At 43.6% G+C, this 20884-nt stretch overlaps 1 protein-coding gene across 3 annotated transcripts in view; it reads right to left on the bottom strand.

Moving 5' to 3' along the window:
- ZFP64 (ZFP64 zinc finger protein) overlaps nt 1-20884 on the bottom strand; it is an 86361-nt gene that overhangs the window by 50692 nt on the left and 14785 nt on the right. For 2 of the 3 annotated variants that reach the window (XM_034640370.1, XM_034640369.1), the window contains exons 3-6: nt 19256-19417; nt 18015-18077; nt 14357-14608; nt 7345-8766 (exon numbers count right to left, since the gene is read on the bottom strand). In XM_034640370.1, the coding sequence (XP_034496261.1) occupies nt 7484-8766; nt 14357-14608; nt 18015-18077; nt 19256-19417 (1760 nt within the window). In that variant the 3' untranslated portion in view covers nt 7345-7483. Of the gene's footprint in view, nt 1-7344; nt 8767-14356; nt 14609-18014; nt 18078-19255; nt 19418-20884 lie in introns of those variants that run through there. The other variant, XM_034640371.1, reaches the window with a different exon arrangement.

Here is a 20884-nt window from a genome sequence, read left to right as displayed (position 1 = left end):
GAGAGAGAGGGAGAGAGCGAGAGAACGAACAGAGGAGGAGCAGAGGGAGAGGGAGAAGCCAACTCTCTGCTGAGCAGGGAAGCCCAACGTGGGGCTCAATCCCAGGACCCCGGGATCACCATGGGAGCTGAAGGCAGATGTTTAACCGACTGACCCACCCAGGTGCCCTTAAAGATTTTATTTAGAATGTTAATTTTTTTTCAATGTGCTTATTTCATAGATACTTGTCAATCATAGCAAGCAACCATAGCACCTTGGTCAGGTGCATGGACATAAAAAGAAATAATAAATTATAGGGATGCCTGGGTGGCTTGGTTGGTTAAGGGTCTGTCTTTGGCTCAGGTCATGATCTCGGGGTCCTGGGATCAAGCCCCGCACAGGGCTCCCTGCTCAGCTGAGAGTCTGCTTCTCCCTCTCCTTCTGTCCCTCCCCACCATGTGTTCTCTTTCTCTCAAATAAATAAATAAAGTCTTAAAAAAAAAACCACTAATAAATGACCAAAAGCCCATATTTTCACAGATCACATCCTCAGGCCCACGAATATCAGAAACCACAATCTCAAATACAGTTTCCCAAATGGCAACTACTTGAAAAATAAGAAACGTTCCCTTCTATAACCCTTGGGTTCTGTCCCAACAACGCACCGAACCAAGCCACCCACCCTGAAACTGAAATAACAAAGCATCTAGAAACTTATAAAAGAAGGATACTTCATATAAAAATCTACAGGGATATGGACATCCTGAACATTTCTGAAAGACCCCAAAATAGGCAAAAAAGATGAGACTGGGTATCCTGTCTATTCTCTGCTCTGGGTTATCCAGTTCTCTGGACGTTCGTGCCTTTCATTGTTTTTGAGATATTTTACAACTTTGTGAGGCACAGAAACATATAATAATACAAACAAGTCATCCACAGGAATGCAAACGCACTTTATCTGGCGGGGGATGTTGCCGTGGAGACACTGAGCCACTCTGCATGTGTATGAACTCAGGGTAGCATTTTTCAAAAAAGGTTTTATTTATTTATTTTTCAGAGAGAGAGAGAGCACAAACAGGGGGAGCAGCAGGCAGAGAGGAGGGAGAAGCAGGCTCCCTGCTGAGCAAGGAGCCCGAGGCGGGACTTGATCCCAGGACCCTGGGATCACAACTGGAGGGGAAGGCAGTTCCTAACCCACTGAGCCACCCGGGCGCCTGTCAGCGTAGCATTTCTGACTGCCTGTGTAACTGTACACGCACTGAATTTTCCCGTGAGCCTGCTGGAGCCTGTTGAAGCCAATCCCCTCACTAATATTTTCATTATCATTCACCCATTAATATTTTACATTTGTACGGCAGTCATGGTTTTAACTTTTTAAAAAATGATCTTTTAACAGAGGTGAGGTTACAATGGAAAATGCATAGCTTTAAATGCTTTCATTATGGAAGGCTGAAAATAAGTGAACTCATAGGAAATTAGAATAACAAAACAAACCAAATGGAAAGAAAAGCAGGAAAAATAATTAATAAAAAGAGAAAAGCCAAAATGAATAAAATGGAGGAGGGCAAAGAAAGTAACAGCAGAAGCTTTCACACTAATATTTTTAATTTTACTTTAACACAAATGAAAAACAGATAAACCCTTTGGCAAGCAAAGAAGACTGAAAATACAAAAAAACCAAACCAGAAACCCTCCCCCACCCCGAACCAACAGCAATAAGAAGCTGACAGATCCCCCAAAATGCCAAAGATTTAAAAATCATTTTAAGAGGATGTTAAGTGAAATCCAGAGCAAACTGAATACTTTTTTATTTTGCAAAAAATAAGCGACCAAAATTGAGCCACACGGGCTGTAAAACCCAGACTGGTCATTGTGGAAAAAGCAGGGACATTTTGTAAGGATGTGGGATGAGAAAGGGCAGCAGCCTACATCATAAACGGGTCATTCCCGACATAGCAAAACCATTGCCAAATCACCGAAAAAGAAGGAAAGAGCCCCAATTTATTTGCAGAGTAGCATCACCTACAATAAACAAGCAAAAATCAGACAGACCATGAAAAAGAACCCCGGAGATCAACTGCACTTATGGATAGAGCTGTACAACTTCTAAGCGAAATATCTTAATTGCAACCTGGCAGTGTGTTTGTTAAAAGAATAAGCCAACATGATCATGAGGGCTTGTTCAGGAATGCAAGGTGATTCAGTACCAGGCTATACGAATTCACTACATCACCAGACTTAAGTGCAAAACCCAAGGACTTATGTCAAAAGATACTGAAAAGATATTGGATAAAATTCAGCAACCTACCCTTATACAAGCTCTCAGTGAAAACTGCAGCAGAAGAAAATGACCCACGTACTAGAAAAACCACCACTTAAAGGAATAGTGTATATTATATTAACCCGGGAAATTCTGAAGCCATTCTCATTAAAATTGGAGACAACAAAAGGATGTCAGCTGTATCAGCTTTGTTTGGAGGCTGGGGCTAATTACAATGAGGCAAGGAGACGAAGCAGTGTAAATATTACAAGATAAAACCACCTGGAAATGAGATGACTGTATCATAACCATTATAAATTATATTTATCAGAGACCAAGAGCTTCTAATAAATATTTATGGTTAATTAATAAGAATTTATTTATTTATTTATTTATTTATTTGACAGAGAGAGACAGCCAGCGAGAGAGGGAACACAAGCAGGGGGAGTGGGAGAGGAAGAAGCAGGCTCATAGCGGAGGAGCCTGATGTGGGGCTCGATCCTGTAACGCCGGGATCACGTCCTGAGCCGAAGGCAGACGCTTAACCGCTGTGCCACCCAGGCGCCCCTAATAAGAATTTATTTTAAAGATTTTAAGTAATCACTCCATCCAACATGGGGCTTGAAGTTACAACCCCAAGATCAAGAGTTTCATGCTCTATCAACTGAACCAGCCAGGTGGCCCAATTAATAAGAATTTTTTAAGGGAGCTCAATATAGACAAACATACCAAATACAGCTATTCTTTGTATGTTTGCAACAATTATTTTAACAAGGAAAAATCCTATTGATAATTATAATAAAATTGTACACTAATAAGGAAATATAGGCCTCATAAGAACAGATTGTATATAAAGAAAACTATAAGAATAATGTCTATCCCAGGATTTGAATAAAGGTTTTCGGTGTAAGATTTAACATATTTTTATTAAAAAGGCATTCTTTGTGTAAGTTCAACATCACATGGATCCATTTTTAATAAAAATTCTCAAAAGTTTTTTTTGGGGGGGGCCTGAGAAGTACTGGATAAAATGATAGCTCATTTGGAAGAATGAATATCTAGGAATTGCTAAGAAAATTTTGGAAAAGAATAGCTAGAGGGAGGTTTTGTGATCCTATTAGACTGTAAGGCTCACCTTAATGCTAATATAATAAAATGTGTGTGGCTGGCAAACCAGAGAAGATATAAATATAAATAGAAGATATAAATTGTCAGTGAGACAAAGCAGAGATTCCAGAAACAGATCCAAGTGTATTTGAGAACTTTCATTTACAGGTAAAATTAGGATTTCAGTAGCAAGGAAAATAATATTTCATTTAACAAATGGTCCTGGCATAGGTGAGCCACCAAATTACCATGTCATATGTGTATAAATAGGAATTTTTGCTGTAGTAAGTTACTAACTAAAAACAAACAACAAATATATTAAAGAAAAAAACCCCTTTTTTCATCTTAGGGGAAGAGATGACTAAACAGGAGCCCTAAGTGAATAGGGCTACAGGAAAAGAGAGTTCTTTTTGGGAGGTGACCACACTACAGGAACAGTCAGAAGATGAAGGACAGGAGGGGAGAAAATGTGACAGACATGGGGTTCATGTCCCCAGTGCCCAACAACCCAAGGAGAAACATGAGGGAGAATGCGTTTTAGGTTCACAGACAAGAAAAATGCCAGTGATCAACAAGTCTATATAGAGATGTCATAGAAATGCAGATCAAAACACCAGCTGGGGAAATGCACAGAGCCCAGATGGCTCATTTCACTCATCAGACTGACAAAACTTTGAAAGATTGCTAACAGCCAGGATTGGTGATATAGTTGGGGCCCACACCACGGATGAGGCTACCGTTTTGAAAAAAGCAATCTGAATCTATATGCAAGTACAAACTACAGACACTCGTTGTAACACCAAAAGCACAACTGAATGTGAGCAATTGCACAGGAGATTGACTGCTACCATTTTTAAAGGCAAATGAAAACAAAACAACCTGAATATCCACCAGTAGAGAGATGCATGGTATGTTCACACTACTTTTTGCTTAAAAAATCATTAGAGGGGCGCCTGGGTGGCACAGCGGTTAGGCGTCTGCCTTCGGCTCAGGACGTGATCCCAGCATTATGGGATCAAGCCCCACATCAGGCTCCTCCGCTATGAGCCTGCTTCTTCCTCTTCCACTCCCCCTGCTTGTGTTCCCTCTCTCGCTGGCTGTCTCTGTCACATAAATCAAATAAAATCTTAAAAAAAAAACCAAAAACATTAGAGATAGCTTGTATTCACCCACAGTCCTGTTAAGACATGGAACAGTAAGAGCAAATGCAGAGAAATAGACATAGTATGATACAATTACTAGAAAAATAGGAAAAAACCTTTTCTACATTATTGTTTTGAGTCTGTGTATATCAGTATGAGCACAGAGAAAACTTAACATTACTAACCTTAGGTAAGAGGACAATAGGAAGGGCGCTGGAGATGACTGGCTTGGTTTTTGTACAATTCTGTATTTAGTTTATTACAAGGAACAAGTTTTGCCGTTGTGGCTTGTTAAAAAAAATCCAATTATGCATGTGTGTGTGTATATATATATATGCATGGAGGGTAGCAGCTAGTTGGAGATATAAATATATAAAAAGAAATATATAAACAGAAAATAGTATGCTTGATTCAAACCCAACTCTGTAACTGGAGTGGCAACCATACATACATAAACATAGAAACAAAGGAAGTCCATCAAAGAAGGAAGTCCATCAAAATGGTCACAATTTTTATGTCTAGGTAGTGAGATTACTAGTAACTATAATTTTAAATTTTTTAATTTCTATTTTTAAAATATTTTATTTATTTATTTAGAGAGAGTGTGCACGAGACGGGGGGTTGGCACAAAGGGCGAGGGGGAGAGAGAATCTGAAGCAGACTTGATGCTAAGTGCAGAGCCCGAGGTGGGGCTTGATCCCATGACCCCAAGATCCTGACCGGAGAAGAAACCGAGTCAGATGCTTAACCGACTAAGCCACCCAAGTACCCCAACTTTAACTTTAAAAAGAATATAATGTGTTTTGCATATTTTCTACCTTGAATGCACATTACATTTCTAATCAGGGGAAAAAATCCTTTAAAAGTTGAAGAAAGGGGCATTCTGGGAAAGGAAGATGTAGGAAACAGGTTCATGACGACAGAAATTTTCCAGCTAAAACTGAATAGTTAAATAGTTTCTTAAAGAGCTGTGGGTGGGACACCTGGGTTGTGCAGTCAGTTAAGCATCTGACTCTTGATTTCATCTCAGGTCGTGATCTCAGGGTCCTGAGACTGAGCCTCATGTCAGGCTCTGCATGGTGGAGCCTGCTTGAGATTCTCTCTCCCCCCCTCTGCCCCTCCATACCCCCCGCCACCTAGTGTTCTCCCTCTCAGTTAAAAAAAAAAAAAAAAAAGAGCTGTAAGCAAATTCTAAAGCAGTGAAATTATGAAAATATTAACACAGCACACTGCAAGCTTTTTCATTTTCTTGCCAAACCATAGTTAATGACTCATTAAATGGTAATAAATAAATTGTGGCTACCCCCCTCCCCCGAATTTTCAGAATTGTGTTCAAATATGAAGGATCAAAGAAAGAAAAGAGACAACTCGAACTTTATAACTATTTCCTAAGGGAAGATGATTTTCCTATTCCAACAGGCAAACCCTGAAGGTTTCCACATCATCATTTTGTGTATTCCTTAGTTTGTTATTATTAAAGAAAAAGGGAGGGGGGATGAGTACTATTTTTATGTAAAAGTGAGTTGATCTGCATGAGAATTTTAATAAGTTTGTGTGCTAGGAAACGGAAAGTGAAGAGGGCTATGATAAAAATGTAAGGGTTCTCTGGGTACCTGGGTGGCTCAGTCAGTTAAGCGACTGCCTTCGGCTCAGGTCCTGATCCTAGGGTGCTGGGATCGAGCCCCACATGGGGCTCCTTGCTCAGCTGGGAGTCTGCTATTCCCTCTCCCTCTGCCTTCCACTCCCCCTGCTTGTGCTCTCTCCTTGTGTCAAATAAATAAAATCTTTTTAAAAAAGTAAAGGTTCTCTTAACATTTTAAATATGCTTTCCTCACCAATCCTTGCTGACACTCTGTGAGAGCATGTTTCAGTCATTCAATATGTATTAAGAGCCCACCATGAGCTGAAGATCATGCTAGAGGCTGGAAATCAGAGGTAACTAGTTCAAGGCTTGGGGTACAAGCGTGGGTAATTCTAGCTTGCTCTCTGGCGCCACCTACTGATAAAACTGCATTTTAATTCTAAAACAATAACATTTGAATTTCCCTTTCCTCAGTAGAGCCTACGCTTCTGAAAAACCTAGGTGCTTTTCCAGTCCCACTCGTCTGGTCCCTGGGATTGCACAATACTGACATTTAAAACAATGGCATCCTAGAAAGCCATCCTAAATGTTATAGGAACTCACATCATATTTGCATCTAAACAGAAATGTCAGTTTGTCGATCTCAAGTTTCAAAATGGAAATGGTATCATGGGGTCACTTTAGGCACCAGGCATACTTAAGTTGACTGTGAAGGTGGTAAGGCATTTGTATAATGTTAATTAGAGGACTAAAAGCCTTTGCTTCTTCAAATTCTCTTTAGTTATAGGATAATTCACACCCCATTATGCCCCAGTCATACTGACTGTAAAGAATCATTAACATTCAGTATATTTTACTCACATATCGATTTATTAGGAAACCATTCCTTTTTTTTCTCGTTAGCACTAAACATTTTTTTTTGGGGGGGTCAAGTATCCATGTAACATTATGTAGAAAATGGTCCTCATGCCAATAGATTTGTATCCGTGTACTAAAACAGTAATAGCCCACACTTGGGGGGGGATTTCAGAATGGTGACTTCAGACAGGTTGGGAAGTCTCCATCTCCCACACAAATTTAATGAGACTAGAAAAAAACCCTTCTCAGAATTGGGAAATCAAGCCGGACAAAACAAATGTATTCACTACTCACTGCACTGAATTCCAGCCCCTAATTGGAATCATCTCGGCAACATATACAACAGTTAGAACGCGGCGATTCCGAGGTGGTCTCAATGTTATCACAAGCACTAAAAAAAATTATAGTAAGCAGTATAAAATTACAATTTATTATACGAGGGGAGCGGTTTCACAGCAATCCTCAAAAACATTAGGAGCAAACCTCTTACAGAATTCTGTTTAGGACTTCCTGTTTTTGTCACTCCTTTCCCCCCTTTCTTCTGGTTTTTAGGTACTAATCTGGTATGGAATCCGCCGGACAGAGCAAGGCTGGGTGGGCTCCCCCCTGAATGATGGAGTAAGTCTGCTTGGGCAATTCTTGTTGGGAGGAGGAGGAGAATATAGGCGGGGCCGTGGTGGCCACGGCGATGTTCTGACCTCCGTCGCTCACCACTGTCACTTCAGCTGTCCCCTCCTGAATCAAAGCATTAAGGCCTTCAAAGTCAGTGCATGTAATACCCGAACTGGTGATGAAAGTCTGGTTGCCGGAGCCTTCCTGGGGGCTGCCGGGGGTTGTGGGTATAAGAGTCTGGTGCAGAGTGGCCCCGTCAGCCTGGTCGTGCGTGGTCAGCAGCACAGCTGGCTGGGTCATCGCGCCCGCCTCGCTGGGACATCCCGAGGGCTGAGGAGGGGCGATCAGATTGACCTGGCGCAAAATCTGCAGCCGGCTGTTCCCGGGCAGTTCCTCCGGGTTCTGCGCCACCAAGGCGGGGGGAACGATGTTCACCGCGGCGGCCGCTGCCTGGATGATGGTGTTGGCCTGTGGCACTTGGTGCCCGACGATGATTTTGACTCGCCCCTCGCTGAACTGGGGCACTTGGCTGGGCTGCAGGGGCACCTGCAGGTGGCCCACCGTGAGGGGCGCGGCCGGCTGCTTGCTGGGGTCTATCTGGAACTGCAGGACCGTCACATCCGAGTTCTTATTCTCACTGTACTCACTGTGCTGCCTTTTGTGGCTGCGGAGCGAGTCCTCGCGCATGAACGAGGCGTCGCATATATCACAGTGGAAAGTCTTCTTGGCGTCCAGCTTGGCTACCTGCCGGCTGCTCTGCCGGCCCGTGTCTTTCCTCTCCAGGGTTTCGGTCTTCACCATGTCCCCGTGGAACTTCTTCATGTGCTTGCTGAGGTTGCTGGGCTGCTTGGTGTCGAAGCTGCAGTAGTGACACTTGAAGGGGCGGTCGGTGCAGTGGATGCGCTCGTGGATGCGCAGCGCCGCCTTGCTGGAGCACGAGTAACTGCACTCGGAGCACTTCTCCGGATGCTCAGACTGGTGCACCCGGCTGTGCTTACGGAGGGTGGCTTTGCTGTCACCCAGGAAGTCGCAATGCGGACACTTGAAGTTATTCCCGCTGTGCTTGATGCGGATGTGCGACTTGAGGTTGCCCTTCATGGTGCAGCGGACATTGCAGAACTCGCACTTGAAAGGCTTCTCCCCCGAGTGCACGCGCATGTGCCTTTTCAAGTCCGAGCTGATTTTGAACTTGGCGCTACAGAGCCAGCACTGGAAGGGGGCGTCCCCTGTCAACACAAGGTGAGTTTCGATAAGAACAGGCAGGCAACAACCACAGCGGATCCCCCCGAAGCACACACCAGAAAATCGCTTATACCAAGGCAGGCGGGTGGAGACCTTCCTACTGCAGCTGCTAGTAGCCCCTGGGAGAAAAAAAAAAGGGGTGTGTGTGGGGGGTGGGGGACTTCTTTTCTTTCCCCAAACCTAAACCACCAGCACCGTTATAAAAACCCACAAGAAAAAAAATGGGAGATGGAAAAGAGCTATTCAATTTTCCCAAATAAAATAGTATTTGTGAATATACTTAAGTTCTTTAAAACGATCAAGCTACGGTTCATTTTGCTAATGTGCCCACGCTGCTAGTTAATGGTTCACAGTTGTGCACATTTTGCATAATCCGTTGATTTTGATTGAGTTACATGTTGTAACAGATTCGAGGACACATTTTGGAATCAGCTCCATGCTCACTCATCAGAATAGTCTTTACAAAGCGATTGCAACGCCCAGCTTACACTTCATGCAGATTTTTATTAATAAAGACGTGTTTATTGCGCAAAATTTATTTATCCCACATTGCCAGCTGCGTTCTTGTGAAGTTACGAAATCCAGCTGCTTCATTTTTTTTTTTTTTTTAAATTCACGGTCGCTGAAAGATGAGCAGGGAAAGTGAAACTGCAAACATCTGAATGCACACGATACTCCAAATTTGTTTCCTCAATGAATGGCAAGTCCGAATTATCTAAGGCACTGAGAGTTCAAGCAAATTGGTGACCCCGCCCATTTCAATATTGTTGAAGCAAGCAAAGTAGCAGCTAACAGTCTTCGGCTGCTTCCAAGATGGCAGGCACTCTGCGGAGTACTCCACAAGAATGGTCTCATTTCAAGCTCCCAACATTCCCACGAGGTGGGTACTATTATCAGTATTATTCTTAACACTACCGTACAAATGAGGCCTAGAGAGACTACGTTAACTTGTTCACGGTCACCCAGTAGTACGTAGCAGGGCTTGGATTCCAACCCAGGCTGGCTCCAAAGCTGGTGTTCTTAGGTGCTGGGTAATTATCTGGGCATATGACTGAGGTTCGCTTTCTTATTTCTTAGGCTATAAGCTCAAAGATGGGCTTGAGTTCCGGCTTTTTTGGTATAAGGCCTAAAACATCACCATTTAATAAATGCAAGTAAGTAAAAAGGGCAGGAAGCAAATTTAACAAGCTTCTGGAAAACTGAGAAGCTCAAACCTCAACAATGCTTTGTACGACTAAAAACCACCAAGACCATGCACACTAAACTCTAGAACGAGGAATGGTAAGCTATAGCCTGTGGGCCAAATGTGGCCCACAGCCTGTTTTTCTAAATAAAGTTTTATTGGAATTTAGCCACACTCATTCGATCATGTGTTGCTTATGGTTGCTTTATGCTACAAAGGCAGAGGTGAGTAATTGTGACAGAGACTATATGGCTTGCAAGGCCTAAAGCATTTCCTATTTGGCCTTTTACAGAAAGTTTGCTGACTCCTGTCTCGGAATCTTATTCTTAACCTCTTTTATGCCAGCAACGCCTTTTCGGCAATTTAGTGAAACCCACGGACCCTTAGAATAAAGTTTAAATACACAAAGTAAACTAAAATAAAAATCAATAGGAGTGCAAAAGAAACCAAGTCTATTGAAATAGTTATATAGAAAATTAAAAGAAAAAATTCATGATATAACACTGTATGTGCTTTATTAAAACCTTTTTTTTTTAAAGTAATCTCTACACCCAACATGGGGCTCAAACTCACAACCCCAAGATCAAGAGTTGTATGCCCCACTACCTGAGCCAGCCAGGTGCCCCATGTGTGCTTTCTTAATGCATTAAATCAGAAGATTTAGTGGCGGATTTATAACTACAATAATTTCTCAGTAGAGAGGAGCATAAATGATATATTGATTGATCTACAACAACTGTTATGAAAAGATCTGTGATTTCCACTGGTGGCAAGTTCACAAGCACTATTCTCAGATCAGTTGCCAATTTTCCTAACTGAAGGACACACCCAATTTTAATATAGGTTAGTGAAAATGAAGATGTAATTTTTTCCCCCATCCAAGTTCATGGACCATCTAAATTCTATTCATGGATCCCTGAATGGAGGTATCTGTGGGTCCGGAGGAAGAATCCCTGCTCCAGAATATTCTAAGTTTTCCTGTTATACCCCTGCCTAAATTAGTGACAGCTTTTTTGCATTTTTTTTTTTAAGCCATCAGCAGAGGTGAAACCCAGAAACACCAGATAACCAAACCTCACAGCTGAGTTGCCAAGTGAATAACACTTTTTGATATGAAAGCAAAGGTTTCAAAGCCCTTTGTCATCTTTTTTTTTTTTTTTTCCTTAAACCACAGATTTCTTAACTGAGGTACGCTGGTCAGTCAGAGTTCCATGGGCCATGAGCTCTCCAAAGCCAATGACTACGTTAGTTCCTGCCCCCAACGTGATCCTCACAGTGTCTAGCACCTTCAGAGGACTGAATGAATGTTGTTGAATAAATAAGCAACTGATATATTTAAGCCGGCAGATCTTTCTTGAGTTTAGCTTGCTACGAAAACCACTGATGATGAAGTCAATCTAAGCGATGAGAGGATAAAAACAAAATCCTATTAATGTCACGATGTGTAAAATTTTCTAAATGCCACGGATTTACAAAAGGGAAACGAACAGTCTATGGAGACATTGCATGAACAGCGCATGTTTAAATTTTTAGAAAATTCACCTTTTCTAGACCAACTTGAAGATGCTACTATCAATGGTAAGTTTATCCTTACGAGTCAAAACAATTCAGAACCACTTTCGTAAGTGAGTCCTTCAGCTCCTCCAACATAGGCCGGGGAGGCTTCTGAAGAAAATCAGTTGGCCATCGGTCATGCCTATGTCTTAACTTGCTTTAGTAGATTACAAAGTCTCACCACCTCGCCTCCCTCCCTGTAGCCATGGCCTCTGCCATGTGTGCAATTATGCGTGGTCTTCGGACAGGGGCAGGATGACTTGTCATGACCCTCAACAATCATGTGATTGGATTTGGCTGATGGTATCTTCAGTAGACCTGACATGAGTAATGCCTTGAAACGGGCTTGTACACTGGGTTTTGCTTGCCTGGACCTCTGTCAGCCATCGCCATGAGAAGATCAAGGCTGGCTACGAGTGCTGGTCCCAGGAGGAGGGGGACAGAAAGGTGGAGCAGCGCTGGATTCCCGCAGCCAAGAGCAGTGGACAGGTTGCTCACAGACAGCAGATTCTCAGACACGTAAGTGAGTCCAGCCAAGATCAGAACTCCCGAGGTGATCCCCCGCTGATCCCCAGGATGCCAACAGAAAAGGGATGTCGTGGTGTCCACTGAGGTTTTGTGGGAGTATTTGTTACGCTGCATTAGTGTGACAACGGATAGCCAATACAGAGATTGGTATCTAGAAACAAGAGTGCTACCATAACAGAAAATTAAAATAATGTAGCATTGGCTTTGGGATCGGGCGGCAAGGAAAGACTGGAGAAGTGGCAGGGCACACTATTTAATGGCAAACATTTGGTCCAACTTTCACCTGTAGTAAGTTAGAAGACAGAGAATATAATACACCTGTTGAATCTGGGACTTGAGCAAAGAGATTAATTCTGGGCAGAACAGTGAAAGTGCCTCACGAGCTGCATATGATGAAGTCCTATAAGGAAGAGACAGACTCACACAAGAACTGGCCATTTTCTAAATGGAATTTCGAGAGAATAGAGCAAACCAAAGATGTGCTGGGTTAGATAACATTTCTCATCTCCAACCAGCAAACGGTTTTCAAAGAAAGACAGAAGCTGGGGGACAAAGGTCATATCCAGGGATGTGATCTCAAGGGGAAGACCGAATGAGAAATGAGGGGTGTGAAGGTAAGGTTCTTCGTTAAAATCTCCAAAAGAATTAAGTTGGTGCCAAGTAGGTTCTCCAGCTGGACAAGGATTCCTAGGAACGTCAAGGGTTCAGTCACAGAAGGTTATATGCCAAAAGTGCCTACAATTGGATTCAGAGGAAAGGAGAGTCTCTGAAGGAATTGTGACTTTTGGCACACAGACACATAGGAAACTCACAAAATTTTGCACATGGCTCTACCAGCAAACCTGTCACCATCATCGGCCGAAAAGAGCCCTAATTTTAGTAGGCAGGAAGCAGACTGAGAAAGTTTCGCAAAGCTGCTTTTTCCACTATGTTTCGGAAGTGGCTCGGGCAGCTGAAGGGAAGGATGATGCAGTGGGCGGAGTCAGGAATCAGGGAGCTGAGCCGAGGCCCCATCAGGGAACAGGCCCAGTCCCCAGAGTGAGGAGACCTGGGGACATGTGCCCAGAGGGTTTCTGGAAATCCGTGGAGCTGTGACTGCCATTCTTCCCCTTTCCAACAGTAGGATTACTGGAGTTACTCTGCCTCTGTGTCACCACTGTACACGGAGAATGTAGGAACAGGCCACTTGTCTTTTTTACTTCAAAGGAACTCTAGTCAAGAGAAGCCATATCCAGACCCGGCAAAGATCATGGGATCCTGGTGTTTGAGGCTGATCCTGTGATGGGGTGTGACTTACGTGGGTCTTGGGTAGGCATGATTACCTCCACATGTCCAAGTTGTAGTGTGACAGCGTGGTGGACTGTGGTGGTTTGCAAAAATGGTTCCAGTTCTTTACCCTTCCTCCTACCTCTGGCCTTTGCCCTGTCATCTCGTGGTGACCTCCCATCATGGGTGAGCCCAGCCCCATCCCTGATGCCAGGCCCCACCACATAGCCTGCTTCAGCCAATGGGAGGCAAGCAGAGGCTGGAAATGGGCTTACCCACTGGGACATGTTGGCTTGTACCCCTGCCACTGTCATGAGAAGGACAAGCCTGGGGTAGCCCACTGGTCCAAAAGGAGGATGACAGGCATGTGGAGCAGAGCCGGACCATCCCAGCTAAGGCAAGGGGACAGCCAGCTAACCCACAGGCAGCCAATCCCCAGCCAAGGTCAGTGGACACCTAGCCTTTCCCCCAACATGTGATTGAGCCAGTCAAGATCAAGAGTGTTTAGCCAAACTGGTTAGACCTGAAGTATGTGAGCAATAATTGCTTATTATAATCTGCCACCGAGGTTTTGTAGTGACTGTCACACAGCATCACTGTATCCACGGCTAACACACTCGCCAAAAGGAAATGTCCATGATTGGTTAAGTGACCTGTGCTGCTGAGTTTTTCCATGACACTGTCCCATGCTCAATTCATCTGAGTATACTTCAAAAATGACCGGAATGCAAAAACTATGCAGACATTCATTAAAAATGCATTGTTTGTATTTATATCTCGATTTCGTTTGGCTCACCTCCTCCTTCAATACTTTCCTAGTAAGTTATCAAGTTGCGTAAAGATAGAGATGAGATTATCAACTCCACGTTTTTTCCCCTCATCGATGGAGAAAGGCACTTGTGGGTGGACGCCAAGGGACCCCGCAAACAGCGCAACGAGCACACGTCCCCGTTCGTTGACTTGGACCGTGACCCGGTGCGTTAAGGCGCCTTTCCGCCGCGGGCGGCGAGGAGCCCGGCGTGAGAGCAGCGGGAGGGACCTACCTGTGTGCGAGCGCAGGTGCACGGTGAGCTGGCTGGAGTTGCGGCTGGCGTAGGGGCAGATCTGGCACTTGAAGGGCCGCTCGTCCGAGTGGATGCGCAGGTGCTTGTTGAGGCTGCTGCTGTCGGCCGCGGCGTAGTCACACGTCTTGCACTTGTACGGCTTCACGCCCGTGTGGCAACGCATGTGCGTCTTGAGCTTATCCTTCCGGCTGAAGCACTTGCCGCAGACTTCGCACTTGTGGGGCTTGTCTCCTTCAAACACACACACAGGTGGCATCAGAAAACAACGGGGAAGAAGAAAAAGGCTTATTTCCCCCCTCCTGCCTTAGGATAAGAGGAACACGCGGTCACCGAAGAATAGTCCAGAAAGCCCCAAAGCTAGATAGAACGTTTGCCAAGGGCTAACATCTTGGGGGGCGGGGGGAGTTTCTTCTCTTTGCCTCTTGCCATTTTCTAGTTTTTCCTACATCGAATATGGATTCCTTAATAATTAAAAACAGAAGGTGACTCCACTGTCTAAAGGAGAGCTAAGTAAAATGAGGAACTGTTCATGGTCTCGTTCTGTTCTGTCCTTCTCCCTTTTTTTCAGAGACACACCCTAAAGCTCAGAGGCTCTAAGTTTTCGGAGAGCTCCAGGCTGAGCAGCTCAAGGCCACCTTCCCCAGCCCCCCCGCAGCCAGGGAACATTCTGTGGCGGGTCCCTGCCAATGAGAGGGCAGAGAGGGTCCATGTGTCCCTTTTGCAAAGGGACATTGCTTGCCTTTTATTTTCCTCTTTCCGCCCTTCCTGCCAGCTGTTTCCAAGACATGGGGTGAACTGGCAGATGAGGGCAGCTTGCCTGCAGACGGAGGATCTCGTGACATGATGCATTTTAATGACCCAGAAGGAACTTAAGTCCCCAGCTGATCTTGTAGGACAGAGCCGCCTACCTGCTCTAGACCACCTGCTCACCTCCTGACAGTTAGAAACCCCTACGTGTGTGAGCTGGGTGGCGGTCTCTGTCACAGCAGTTCCATCTGTACTCAGTAATGTACTTACTACCTGTGAATGACCGCTGATTTTTTGATGGGTATCTCTCCGATTATTTGTGTGTGTGTGTGTGTGTGTGTGTGTGTGTGTATTTTTGGTACAAAAAACTTCTTCGCTAACATCAATTTAAATACTTTCTGAAAGACACTGTGCCTCTCAATGATTTTTCTCAGTCCTCTCAACAACTGGGTTAGACCCCATGACAGTCTTGCTTTCTGAGCCAAACACAACAGTGCCTCCCCAATGACTGCTTTCTTGCACTTAAAATAATTCGATCGTCTTGTCACATCGTTATATCTCTACAACATGATTTTTAAAAGCTGAAGTATTTCACTGGATAGACGTACCATAAATTATTGAACCAGTTTCCTACTTGGCCACTGAAAAGAATGAAGCAGATATGTACTAGTGAGGTGGAAAGATGACCAATATTGAGTGGAAAACAGCAACATGCAGTGATAGTATATATACCATTAACTTCGTAAGAGATGGAAAAAGTAGATTCTGTACGTTTTTTAGGCCCAGGATAGGCATGCTAAAATTTAAGAATGAGACACAGTAGACTTTGAAGACTGGTGACTTTGGGCTTATACTGAATACGGCAATGGGCTGTGAGTCAGGATTTCCCCTGTTTCCTTTATATATTAAAAACATCTTTTGGCTAAATCCTAAATAGCCAAGTGCTAAAATCAGTTGTCAGCCAATGCTGATCCCTGCTGTCCTAGAGTAAACGTCTGGGATTTAAGAATACACCTAAAAGGGTATGAAAGATTACGATTTTATTAATAAAAATGTTAGTTAACGTTGACAACTTAAAAATCCACAAACAGGAATTTCTCATGATTGTCAGCGGCCCATTAGCTCCTGTGGTCGCCAGGCTGTGTATCTGCCACACCGGCTGGCCGCCGGCCGCCGGCCGCCGGATGCTGGCGAACAAGGATGGTTTCCAGCTAGCTCTGCAGGTGCACACACCCTGGCCACACCCTCCTGGCCACGCCCTCCTCTCCAAAGGAACTCAGGTGAGGACACCTTGTCAACTCTCTGACTTGAAGATGTTACTGACATTGCTGCAGTCACGTAGAAACCATCCTATGACCCTAAGTGGGCTACCTGAGTGTATAAGGTGTTTCTAAAAGATCTGGAGAGACGGACTTACTGTCACTGCTTCACTTACGTAGTTAGAGTGTTTCCTTAATCCTCCTCACGAATAATGACAGCACGTTACTCTGGCAAGGAATATGCTATGCTTGACTCGACTGATTGGATTCACGCCGAACCCACATGGAAAGAGTCATTGTCTGTTACATCGAGAATGTTTACCAAGACTTGAAACTTAATATTCTGATAATTAGAATGAATTCAAATGACATGACACTGTGACGTTGGTTAGAACAGGGTGGTGACCCCGGTGCGGCAAGGCAATCACTAGCCATGGCCAAAAAATTCCAGAAGTTACTGCTGGAGATTTCCTCTTCCAAAGGTGGAGGCAGACTTTGGGCAAAGTAGTGAGTCCCCAGCCAAATGTCAGTGACCCCTACCTTATGCACATTTACACTCTCTATGTTCACACTCTCTCGTTTGAATTATGAGTATCTAACACTTTGTTAAAAATAGTCTAAATGCAGTTCCTTCTCCATTCAGAAAATCTGGGAGACATAAAAATAATATATTGAAGAAAATTAAAATCACCAGAAGTAAGTACATTTTTTCTTCTCCATGCATCAATCTTTTCCTCTTCTTTTACTGTTTTTTTTTTTTTTAAAGTAATCTCTACACCCCACGTGGGGCTTGAACCCATGACCCCAAGATCAGGAGTTACACACTCCACCAACTGAGCCACCCAGGGACCTCATAAATTTTCCCCTCTCCTCCCTCCCTTCCTTCCTTCGTTCATTCGTTCCTTCCTTCCTCCCTCCCTTTCCTTCTGCCTTTCTTTCTCTCTCTCTCTTTCTTCCTTCTTTCTTCATAAAGATTGTATTTATTTATTTGAGAGAGAGAGAGAGCGCAGGAGCAGGGGGAAGAGCAGAGGGAGAAGAAAACTCCCCACTGAGCAGGGAGCCCGACGCGGGGCTCCATCCCAGGACCCTCGGATCATGACCTCAGCTGAAGGCAGACGCTTAACCAACTGAGCCACCCAGATGCCCCTTTCCTTCTTCTTTCAAAAAAAAGTATTTATGTATTAAATTTCACTTTCAAAATGGCAAAAATAACACACACACAGTGTCCAGTGATACAGTAAAGATTCATAAAAAAAATTGACTATTCTTCCCCCTTATTCCTTTATCAATCATTACACATACACACATTTATAGGACCATCTCCTCAAAATAAGAATATGTACACTTACGTTTTAATTAATTCTGGCAGATTGTCAAAATGGTTGGAGCCGTTCACACTTCCACTAGCTAAGTTTGCTCATATCTGTTCCAGCACTGGATTTTATTGCTTTCCACACTTTCTGCCAAAATCATGTACAGAAACAGCATCTTATTTTTACTGAATTTGTGTTTATAATCCTGTGACAACCAGCGAGGTTCCGTGTCCTATCACATGTCTGACTTGTCCGGATGCCCGGCTCCTAGCACACAGCACATACTCTGGGATCATGTGCCACAGAAATGTTACTTACCAGTGTGAATTTTTAAATGACGCTCCATGTCCTTCATGCCATAGGCAGTCTTGAACTGGCAACCTTAAAAAGCCAAGAAAAGATTAATTACAAAGGGAAACATAGTAACCTAAGGATGGAGAAACCTGGCAGAAACTTCCTTAACCAAGTGATGAGAGTAAACCCCAGTAAGCAGGACAAACAGGTATCAAGTGTCTCCTGATAACGATGCCCCCGGAAGGACACACACCCCGTCTGTGCTTCCTGCCCAAACTGCCGAGCCTCAATCTCATCTTGAGGGAATATCAGCCAAACCCACACTGAGGAACATTTTACAAAATAACTGGCGTACTTTGCAAAAATGTCTGTAGGTCATGAAAGACCAAAGTTTAGGATTCAAGGAAACTAGAGAGACAGGAAAAGTCAAAGCAATGTGTGATTGTGAACTGGGTCCCAAACCAGGGAAAATGTGTTTCTTTTGTTACGGAGAACATGAGTGAGACGTTAGTAAAATCTTAATAAGGTCAATCGTTTGGTAAGAGTGTGTATAAATGCTAACTTCCTTTTTTTTAAAGTAAACTGCCCAACGTGGGGCTTGAACTCACGACCCCAAGACTGAGTCACATGCTCCTCTGTCTGAGCCAGCCAGATGCCCTTAAATATTAATTTCCTGATTTTGATAATTGTGCTGTGGTTTATAAAAGAACTTCCTTGGTTCTAGGAAATACACATCGAGGTATTTAGGGGTAAAGGGATATCCTGTCTGCAACTTACTCTAAAATGGCTTTTGGGGAAAAGTATGTATATACAGAAAGAATGATAAAGCAAATACAATATGTTAACATTTGGGAAATCTGGATGAAGGGCATACATAAATTTTTGTGCTATTTTTGCAGCTTTTCTGTGAGTCTGAAATTATTTCAAAATAAAAACTTATTATTATTTTTAAAGGAAACCGCAATCTTTCTGGATATCTTCCCAAGCCATAGCACGCAAAGAAATATTCACAGTAACCTGGATCTTCTCAAGTCTTATTTCAAAGGCCCGTGTCTGTAAAAGTCTTAGAGTCCACGTGTGCAGTGACCAGGGACAGCGAGACAGGTCATATGTGATGATGTAAATGCTGGGGGGGGGGGATGCTGATTTTAAAGCCAGGCAGTTTAGAGCACATCTATATCCAGTTCAGGAATTCATGACCTACAGCCCTGGAATCTGTTCCACGTCACATCCTCTCCACAAGCAGGACACAATGCTGCCTTTACCTGGATAGCAACAGTTAAGCCTTTTCTGAGCAGGTGGTGCTGTGGGCTTTTTGGCACGGGACTTGGCAGGGAGAGAGATGACCGTGGCTGTCTGGTTTTCATTGCTTTCCGTGGGCAGATACGTTTGATAGCCATGTTCAAAAACAAATTCTGGAGCTGAAACTAAAAGACAGGATGATTATTAGATTTCATAAAATGAATACCCAAAAGCTATTCCCTTTGCCTACCTTCCTTTCTAGAGAACAAACAGGCTAAATTGCTTCCCCAGTCTCTTTTGCTGCTTAAGGGTAATCCTGTGACCCCATTCTAGTCAGTGAGACACTAGAGAACATATGTTGGGGGGCTTCTGGAAAAGATTTTCTCCCTGATTTAAAAAAAAAAAAAAAAAGAGGCAGTTGAGGAAAAGCTCATTTGCCATCCTGGTCGCCCATTTCCTGTCTTTGTTGGAGTGAAGACGTGATGCCTGGATCTGTGGCAGCCATTGTGTAACCATAAGGGGAGAGAAAGAAAACCTGATGTTGAGCCAGAGCTCTGAACTATCCAAATCTAGACTTATTAAACAAACAAGAAATGCCCCTGTCATCTATACCAGGCAAGCTTTCTACTATCTCCAGCCAAATGTATTTGGTACTTTCATAAGCTTTATCACAAAATCCTACCAAACAGCTGGAAAGAAACTGATCAAAGGAATTCTGGCCCAGACTACAAGTACTCTCTAAAAACACATGTTTTCCTAAAAGAAATCCTTGTGTTCTTACTGAAGTTTTCAGAGGGGAAAAAAGGAGAGATCAAACAACTTTATCACCTTTAGCTTTATATTTGTCGTTATAAAAGATAAAGTAGGCAGCCTCTAATTTCTTTTTCTGCTAATAAAAACTTTTGTGACTACTTTGTTGACTAAATTTATGGTTTGGGTTTGGAAATATTTTCTTCCTTTATTACACGTAATTTGTCCCAGGCAGATGTGGTTTCACAGGAGGAGTCGATATGGCCAGTGGGGGTCTGTTCGTTGGGTGGGTTCGTCAGGCTGAGAGGCCCTAATGATGACTCTGAGAGCCACTGTCATAATCTGAGTCACTGAGGCACCACTTTTGGCATTTCTGCCACTGTATTTACAGCCTTTCAGGCCTAATGTCACTACCTATTTCGGCTTTGCCTCGAGCAGTAATATCCACGTCACAGGTCTGCGGTGCTAGTTATATTTTCTCATAAAACAAACATCACCTTTCTTTGAATCTCAGATCTCATAGATTGTGAGATGCACCGTTATTTTATGTACAATAAATTAAAAAGCTGCCGATTATTAGGAAGTAATGCTTTCATATTCCTTATGTTTAATGAGATTGCTTAGAAATTGTGTATTTATTGAATGAATTATTTTCGATTTCTTTGAGCATCTGCCAGGAAACCCAGGTTCCTTATCTCCCCCTCTTGAGCACGTCTGGCAACGACAGCATCACTGATGTCGGTCCAACAGCACCTGGGTTCTACCAGCATTTGCTATTCGAGTAAATGGTTTCAGGGTCTCGATTGCCATGTACACGGGGATGTGAAGTGGCTTTTGTTTAAAGTTGGCTGGAAGGTTCTGACGAACGGATGTTCTGTCTTCACGCCAAGTCCCTCAGACGC

The sequence above is a fragment of the Ailuropoda melanoleuca genome, chromosome 13, assembly GCF_002007445.2.
Source record: "Ailuropoda melanoleuca isolate Jingjing chromosome 13, ASM200744v2, whole genome shotgun sequence".
In the NCBI taxonomy this organism is placed as follows: domain Eukaryota; kingdom Metazoa; phylum Chordata; class Mammalia; order Carnivora; family Ursidae; genus Ailuropoda; species Ailuropoda melanoleuca.
This window is presented reverse-complemented; position numbering and strand designations above follow the sequence as displayed.